This window comes from Plecotus auritus, assembly GCF_963455305.1.
Source record: "Plecotus auritus genome assembly, chromosome: 14".
NCBI classification, from domain to species: domain Eukaryota; kingdom Metazoa; phylum Chordata; class Mammalia; order Chiroptera; family Vespertilionidae; genus Plecotus; species Plecotus auritus.
This window is the reverse complement of record NC_137780.1, coordinates 4,537,289-4,546,429: the sequence shown is the minus strand read 5'-3', so window position 1 is coordinate 4,546,429 and position 9,141 is coordinate 4,537,289. Positions and strand designations below refer to the sequence as shown.

Here is a 9,141-nt window from a genome sequence, read left to right as displayed (position 1 = left end):
TCAGAAAGCAGGGCCAGACAGACATGTGGACACCCCAGGCAGGCTGGGAACTTGGCGTGCCTTCAAGGTAGAGCCCTTTAAATATTTGTTCAATAAAAAAAAAAGTGTAGGGCCAAGGAGAAAAGGGTTTTCTGCTGCTGATTCTGAAAAAGCAGATTTCCTTTAGCATTCCTTTCTACCGGCCAAAGAATGGATGTTCTGAAACAGGAAACAGCCAAATATCCCCTAGAACACATCTCCTTGTTTCTGTGAATTCTCCTCTTCCCCATCTTTCCCGTAGTTTATCCAAGGAGGTCACTTCTTAGCAGATAGAAACAAGAGTTTAAGATTTGGAGGAGAAAAAACAACATTCATTCTTTTTTAAAAAAATACATATTTTATTGATCTTTTACAGAGAGGAAGGGAGAGGGATAGAGAGTTAGAAACATCGATGAGAGAGAAACATCGATCAGCTGCCTCCTGCACACCTCCTACTGGGGATGTGCCCACAACCCAGGTACATGCCCTTGACCGGAATCGAACCTGGGACCCTTGAGTCCACAGGCCGACGCTCTATCCACTGAGCCACACCGGTTAGGGCAACAACATTCATTCTTAATTTGTCTTCAAAATCTCAATGGACAGACCGGCCGGCATGGCTCAGTGGTTGAGCATCAGCCTAGGAACCAGGAGGTCAGGGTTCGATTCCCGGTCAGGGCACATGCCCGGGTTGCGGGCTCGATCCCCAGCGAGGGGGCGTGCAGGAGGCAGCCGATCCATGACTCTGTCATCATGGATGTTTCTCTCTCTCCCTCTCCTGTCCTCTCTCTTGACCGGAACAGACATGCAGAGCTGGGAAGTGGGCCTGGATCAGAGCTGTCCTTGTGTTATTCTTTCTTTTATCTTGCTGCCCAGGGTCGAAGGAAGAGGCTCTGTAAGGCCCTTCATTCAGGTCAATGCCCCCCCGCTGTCCCAGCACCAGGCAGGGCTGACTTCCCCCCGTGCCGGCCAGCTGCCCCCGAGACTCCGGCCTGGGGCCAACCACAGGTTCAACTGCCTCTCCACAGAGACAGGACAGAAGCAGCGTGTACGGACCAGGTCTCAGACAAACAGCAAGCACCCCCTGCAAGGGAAGACCAAGCTGTCCGCTGGAATGATTGTCAGAAAGATCACACTCTGCCCTGGCCGGTGTGGCTCAGTGGGTAGAGCGTGGGCCTGCGGACTGAAGGGTCCCAGGCTCGATTCCGGTCAAGGGCACATGCCTGGGTTGCGGGCTCGATCCCTGGTGGGGGACGTGCAGGAGGCAGCCGATCCATGATTCTCTCTCATCATGGATGTTTCCATCTCTCTCTCCCTCTCCCTTCTTCTCTGAAATCAATAAAAATATATTAAAAAACAAAACAAAGTCACATGCTACCAAGGATAGAAAACATAAGGGACCTCGGAATAGCACTGTGGCTGGGAGCGATCTGTACAGGGTTCCTGGCAAGGGAAACCCGTGCTGGGAATCTGAGGGAGAGAGATCTAGGCACAGAATAAAATCATGTGTGACGTGCAAGGAAGTGAGAAAGATAATGCTCGTGAAAGGGCTTCAAGGAGCGAGGACGGCTCCCTAATGCATCGGGGCAGTGAAACCAGGGCTTCGGACACATCAGGCCGGGCCCCGAATGAGGGATGGGTCTGAGATGGCCGAGATATGGAACTCATTCCCCGGAACTGTCTTCAGCAACAGAAATGGAAGGGAGCACACAGACAGCGGGGAGGGGGGTATGAGGAACGTCTGAAAACAGGAATTGGCAGAGGTGCAGACGCAGGGCCCCTGGGACATCGAAGGGCCGCACGGGACAGTGCCCACACGCTCCCTGGGGACTCCGGGAAGTGGGGAGCATCTCCTGGATTATTATTTTTTTTATATATTTTTATTGATTTCAGTATTTTTATTGATACTCAACCACTGAACCATGCAGGCTGGGCCTTTTTCTCCTTTCTTTCCTATCGATTCAGACTGGCCTCCCCCCACAGCACATGACCCTAACCCTCCTGCACACTCCCCACCAGGTATGTGCCCGCAACCAAGGTACATGCCCTTGACCGGAATCGAACCTGGGACCCTTCAGTCCGCAGGCCGACGCTCTATCCACTGAGCCAAACCGGTCAGGGTGGTTTGTTTCTCTTTGATACTATTGAAGCCAAAGTAGGCTCACTGGCCTGGCCGGCGTGGCTCAGGGGTTGAGCATCGACCTCTGAACCAGGTCACGGTTCGATTCCCGGTCAGGGCACATGCCCAGGTTGTGGGCTCCATCCCCAGTGGGGGGCGTGCAGGAGGTAGCCGATCCATGATTCTCTCTCATCATGGATGTTTCTCTCTCTCTCTCCCTCTCCCTTCCTCTCTGAAATCAATAAAAATAGGGGTTTGTTTTTAACCCATGTGATGACCTTCTAGCACTTTCCTTCTGCACTCCAGTGCATCCCGCCCATCCCCCCGTGCACACACCACACGTTCGGACCGCTTCCCTGAAGGAGGCGGAGTTAACATTCACGCTCCACAGTGCCCACCTCGGAGATGGATTCCACGGGGGGTGACTCAGACTTGACCCCCTCAGCCCTGCCCTGAAATGCCAGCCTCTCGCATGGGCAGGGCACCGTCCGGGCAGCTGGTCCTCCCATCGGACAAGCAGGCCTTTCTTCGGCCCCCGGGCACGGTGCCCTGCAGACGGAAAGCACAGGACGGACCCGAGCCACCCTCGTCTTCTTCGCATAAGCGGTTCATTCTGTGGGGCCCGAGCGCGCTTTCCCAGGGGCTGGTCACGCATGTTGGGGGCCCGGCCCCCATAGTCCCAGGAGGCCGTGACCCCCGCTCTGGCCGGGCGGGGTCCTGGGTGCGGGGAATTCCAGCGAAGCCGTCAATGTCGCTTTTCATGCGCACAATGTCCTCTGCGGAGCCCAGAGTGCCCGTCGGCAAATTCCACGTCCACGGAGACAAGAGGCAGCGTTCAGGGGGCGGCTGGGCACGCAGCCCCGTGTGACCCGCGTCCCGTGACATCCAGGCGCCGGTGACGGGAACCCTGAGCTCACGGAGTCTGGGCCTTGAGGTCCCGGCAGAATAACATCTTCAAGGGTTATTTTCTGTCATCTACATGTCTTCACGTTGGTTTGTATTTTTTTTTTAACTTATGTACATGTATTTTAAAGTAATAATGTATGTGTCATTTTTAAAAAATTTTTTATTTCTTAAGAAAGAGAGGAAGGCCCTGGCCAGTGTGGCTCAGGGGTTGAGCATCAGCCACTATGAACTGAGAGGTCACGGTTCGATTCCCGGTCGGGGCACGTGCCCGAATTTGGGGCTCGATCCCCAGTGTGGGGCGTGCAGGAGGCAGCCGATCCATGATTCTCTCTCATCGTGGATGTTCCTCTCTTTCCCTCTCCCTTTCTCTCTCTGAAAAATCAATAAAAACATATTTTTTAAAAAAAGGATACAGCACTGAAGCGTAGCAGGCTGTTCAGGAGACGCGTCGTCCTGGGAATGACCCCATCCCCGTGGTCCAAACCCGTCCCTGGCCCTCCACGGCCACCTGCCCTCCTCCCCTGCGTCCACGCCTCCCTCCTGGGCGAAGCTTCTGTTCGTGGCTCGGGAAGGAACTCGGGAAGGCCCAGGGCCACGGGTGTGGGGCCGGACAGACCGGGCAGAGTTCTACCTTCTATTTTTGCGACGAAGCCAAGAGGAGAAGAGTTTCCCAGCAAGACGCTGTTATTCTTCTTGGACAGCTGTCTATTTTTACCACTCGGGCCAGATCCTATCTCCCGCTTTGGAGTGAGGTCAAGCGTGATCCTTCGCCTTCCCACCGCCACGCTTTATTTTTAAAGCCTCTGTCGGGGCTGAACTTGAACTCGGCCGGGATCCGTTTCCGAGATTATCGCGTCCCAGTTGGCAATGCCCTGGTGCCTTCGCTCTTGATGTCTGTCGGCCCACAGGGTTTCCTGGCAAGTTGAAAAGCGAACTTTCGGGCCTTTTCATCTCTAGATGTTCTTGTCACAGCAACTCGGGGGGGGGGGGGGGGTAAGGGGGGAGGGGGCAGTTAATACAAAGGTTCTGCAAAGAAAAAAAAAAGACGAGCAGGTTACTCATCGTAATATGCTCAGCCTGATAGCAAGTAAACATCTCTTTGGGGCGGGGGCGGGAGGGGGAGGGGGAGCTCCATTGTAAAACAGAAACATCTCCGCCATCTGTCTGAAGCTGTTCCAATATCATGACATCACGCGCGGCCGACGGCCGGCTGTCGGTGCAAATACTTGGCTGAGAGGGCGATGCCCTCCTGGATGGCACAGCCCGTCACAGCTTCCTGCCTCGCTGCCGCTTACCAGTTGTTTGGTTTTTTTTTTTTTAATATATTTGTATTGATTTCAGAGAGACAGGGAGAGGGAAAGAGAGAGAGAAGCATCAACGATGAGAGAGAATCATGGATGGGCTGCCTCCTGCATGCCCCACACTGGGGATCGAGCCCACATGTGCCCTGACCGGGAATGGAACCGTGACCTCCTGGTTCACAGGTCGATGCTCAGCCACGGAGCCACGCCGGCCGGGCCCACTTATCAGTTTTACACCGACGGTCAGGGTGCGTAGAGCGCAGTGCTCAGTGGAGGAAGGGCCAGGCCGGTGCTCTATCCACTGAGCCAAACCGGCAAGGGCGATAACTGAATAAATTTGAGGCATATACACAGAGTGGCCAGATGATTGTGATCTCTGAAAGCATCATCATCTGGCCATTCCGTGTCTATCCTATAGAATAAAAGGCTAATGTGCAAATTGTCCCCTCGACCAGGAGTTCGACCAGCAGGCAGGCTGGCCAATCACCCATGTCCCCTCCCCCTGGCCAGGCTGGCCGGACCCCACCCCTGCACAAATTCATGCACCGGGCCTCTAATACACACACACACACACACACACACACACACACACACACACACACACACTGAGTGGCCAGATTATTATGCGTCCGGAGATCATCATCATCTGGCCACTCCGTGTGTGTGTCTCCTGGGTGACATTTCTTGAGCTGGGTCAGCCGAAGCATGAGACGGAGTGCCGGCCCCTTCGGAAGAAAGCCGCACCCAGGTCACCCTGTATTGGTGCTTCTCCCCCTTTCGTGGGCACAGACACAGCTGGTGTGGCACTGATGACGGTATCGTTCCTCCCCCCGCTCCCCCCCCCAACCCCGCTAGGTTCTGGCTCTTTACCCACAGTGCTCTGCAGCAGATGGCGTGTTGCATGGCTGGGACCTGGGGTGACAAATTGCTTGGATGGCCAAGAGGTGACAGAGAGGGGAGTGTCTGGGCAGGGCTCCCAAATGGCCTTTTCCCAGCCCACTCCTCTGCTCTCCCTCCCGGCCTGGGAGCCAACCCCCAACTCCAGAGTCAGCAGTCACTGCCGATGGGTGACCACGCCGGCCAGCTGCTCGGAGGAGGCACAGCAGCGCGGGGACAGCTGGCCGGTGATGGCGAAGGGTTTTGGCATCTCCTCTTAGGGGAGACGCCCGTGGTATGGACACCCAAGGGGAGGAATCACAGCTGCGGGCGGTTCCTTTACTCAAGGCACGTGGGCGGTGGGGGGTTGGTGTGGAGTCGGATGCTGTCCTGGGACCAAGTTATTCCTTTTAAAAAAAAAAAATCTATATTTTTTTATTGATTTCAAAGAGGAAAGGAGAGGGAGACAGAGATAGGAACATCCACGATGAGAGAGAATCATGGATCGGCTGCCTCCTGCACGCCCCACACGGGGTATGGAGCCCACAACCCGGGCCTGTGCCCTGACCGGGAATCGAACCGTGACCTCCTGGTTCCTAGGTCGATGCCCAACCCCTGAGCCATGCCGGCCGGGTTACTTGTACCATCTTAGAAGAAATACAGTATCATTCCATCAAAATACTAAATTATAAGGCATTTCCGTTGTTTAATGTGCTACATTTTTTTCAATGATAATCATAACTCCGCTAGAAAAGGTTCCCGTGAGATTGGCGTTCATGAACAGGAAGACTACAAGGTAATTAGCCCGCCTCCGGTTTGTTTAGGTTTTGTTTTCTTCAAATTTGTTCTCCGAATGGGTAGCCCTTTTTTCTGCAACCTGTACATATTAGGTGCTTAACAGAGCTTGGCTTTTCCGTCCTTACGAGTTTTAACTCGGATCTTGCTAGAAATATTTCCTATCCAGACGCGCACCTGGTGCAGACCCGCCGCGGCGCAGCGCCCGACAACAGAAGGGACACGTGATGGTTAGCGCGACCTCATTATTTCAGATCCAAATGCTGGGCTCCTATTGGCAGCCTGGGGCTTTGAACGAGGACGGACATCAAAGAGGGAATGGAAAATACAAAGAGAATTGCGGACAGGATTAAGTGAAAGAATGGAGAGAAAGACACTTGGAGGGGAGAAACCGAAGAAAAGGAAAGACTGGAGAAAATGGTGAGGAGAGAGTTGGGGTCGTGGGGTGGGGGGGGCGGGCGCGAGCAGATAATTGAAAAGTGATGCTAAAGAGGTCCAACTGTCTCCGGCATTAGGGCCCTGATCTGTCTCCTTGTGACAAAAGCGACTTTGCGGACTGTCCCTTGTGTGAAAACATTAAACCCAGATAGCACGCTGCTGTCCTGCCCGCCAGGACTATTCCTTTGAGATAACAGTTTACGGGGCTGCAGAACCCCGCTAATCCGCCCGCCTCCGCTGAAACGCAGCCTGCAAAGGCAACCAGGCAGCCCTCTGATGCTCCGGTATCAGCTCCATGAAAAGAGCATCTTTCAATTAGCGACGGCATGACACCTGGGCCACCGCATCGGGTCGCCGCGTGGCCGCGATTACGCGCAGCCTGTCCCTCAGAGCCCAGCGAGCTGCGCCCCCCGAGTTGCCGGCATCAGCAAACCAGCAAGACTGCCCGACAGATAATCCCCGAACCGTGACAAGCAATACATCCGCCCGCGGAATCTTCCAGAAAACGCCCCCCGAGGAAAGCGAGGCCGCGGGGGTCGGGGATAAAGCCACAGGCGGGTAGGCGGCCGCTGGTATCAGAATCGCAATCTTGCTCTCGGCTCCACCGTCCCAGCTCATCTGTGACCACGGGAGGCGGGACGGTGCAGAAAGCCCCCTGGATGGAGCGCGGATATTTCATGCGGCTGAAACCAGCTCGTGGCCGGACAATTGTTCCCCTTGGAAAACCATGGCAGCGTTAAGACAAAGCTTTAACGTTTTCTTTTTGTTGGTTAATCCTCCCCCGAGGATGTTTTCCCACTGATTTTCAGGGAGAGTGGGAGAGAGAGGGAAAGACAGAGAGAGACATGGATGGGAGAGAAACACATCGATGGGGGTTGCCTCCTGCACTTGCCCCGACCAGGGCCCGGGCCAGGAGGAGCCTGCAATCGAGGTACATGCCCTCGACTGGAATCGAACCCAGGACCCTTCAGTCCACAGGCTGACGCTCTATCCACTGAGCCAAACCGGCTAGCAGCCGTGGGCAAACTACGGATCCGGCCCGTTCGGCTGTTCTATCCGGCCCGCGGAGCCAAAAGAGCGGAGGGTTCTCTTGCTCTCCCCTCCGCTCCTTTACTTTGAATTTATATTAGTTCACACAAACACTCCATCCATGCTTTTGTTCCGGCCCTCCGGTCCAGTTTAAGAACCCATTGTGGCCCTCGAGTCAAAAAGTTTGCCCACCCCTGCTCTATCCACTGAGCCAAACCGGCCAGGGCCAAAACTTTAACATTTTCGAAGCACTTTCTTAGGTGACCTTGCGTAATTATGCATTTTGAATGCACACCGTAGCCTGCGGGGTTGGGGGAGGGGACACAGGTAGCTGAGGTCTCGGGCCACAGCACTAGACAAAGGAATCGAGTCTCCCTTGTCATGCCCATCAGACCTCTCCTCCTCCTGCTGATTTTCCCACAATCCATTGCAGCCCCAGCCCTTCCCCGAAGGGCTGCTGAGGATGGGACAGCATTTCGGCGGGCCAGGAGGAGCAGGACAGGCTGGGGGAAGCCGCTGACATCACAAGAAGCAGGAAGTACCGCGTGAAACTTTCCAGAAGGTGCAGGCGGCAGGGGCCGGGCCCGCCTCTTCAAGGACTGACGCAAATGGCAAGCTACTGGAAATCTGCCGACTGTGCGAAAATACGCTTTGTGCAAAGCAGGCCAGCGGGAGTGCCCTACACCCTCCTCTTCCTAAGACACACACAGACTTACAGTTACACACACACACAGACTTGCAGACTGTGTATCCGCCCCAGGACTCACCTGGCGCGGACAGCTGGCTGGCTCTCGGGAGGGCGGGTGAGAATAGCACGGAGCAGATGCCAGCCCCAGGAACAGGCTGAAGAGGGCGCGGAAGGGCACGCTGGGCCGAGGGGGCGGGGGCAGGTGCAGAGCGACACCTGATCGGGTCACACCGGCTCCAGGCCTGCAATCTCGAGGGCCTCACCAGCACCCCTGGAGGCGGGCGGACGTGTTAAGGGGAAAGAAAGGGATGTATGTGCCCAGGGACAATGAATGGCCAGGATGGGGAATGTGCCCCCCGTCCTTGCCCTGAGCTCGCTCCGTTAGATTTGTTCAAAGGACTGGGGGTCCAGACTGCACAGTGAACCCAAGCACCCTTACCCCGGACACCCCCAGTGACCCCCAGGGAGCAAGACTATACCTTCCATTAGCCATGAATCACACGCCATAGGAGGGTAGTCTATAGTCAAGGACTTTACCCTCAGCCCTGTCTACTGAAGATTCCTAACGATTTTTTAATTTTTTTTTTTAATTTCAGAGAGAGGAAGGGAGAGGGAGAGAGAGAGAGAGAGAAACATCCATGATGAGAGAGACTCATGGATCGGCTGCCTCCTGCACGCCCCACACTGGGGCATGTGCCCCAACCGGGAATCGAACTGTGACTTCCTGGTTCATAGGTCAGCGCTCAACCACTGGGCCACACCGGCCAGCCCGTGTTATAATATTAAAGGCAGTCAGATTCCCGGTGTAAATGATCAGGAGTGATCGTCATTTTAAATCAGACTAATGTGGGTTGTTGTCTGGTGAGGAAACTGGCCGGGAGTAGGTGAGAGTCGGCTGTGGGCGGGCTTGGCATAGATGACCTCTACCAGCCAGGAGTCTAACTGTCCCTTGCCTGCTCCTGTCCCTGACC

At 55.1% G+C, this 9,141-nt stretch overlaps 1 protein-coding gene across 1 annotated transcript in view; it reads right to left on the bottom strand.

Moving 5' to 3' along the window:
- Nucleotides 1–2,726: 2,726 nt before the first annotated feature.
- Nucleotides 2,727–9,141, bottom strand: part of DISC1 (DISC1 scaffold protein) — an 84,127-nt gene continuing 77,712 nt past the window's right edge. The window contains 1 exon segment of the mRNA XM_080651099.1: nucleotides 2,727–4,069. Within this exon segment, the coding sequence (XP_080507225.1) occupies nucleotides 4,010–4,069 (60 nt within the window). The 3' untranslated portion in view covers nucleotides 2,727–4,009.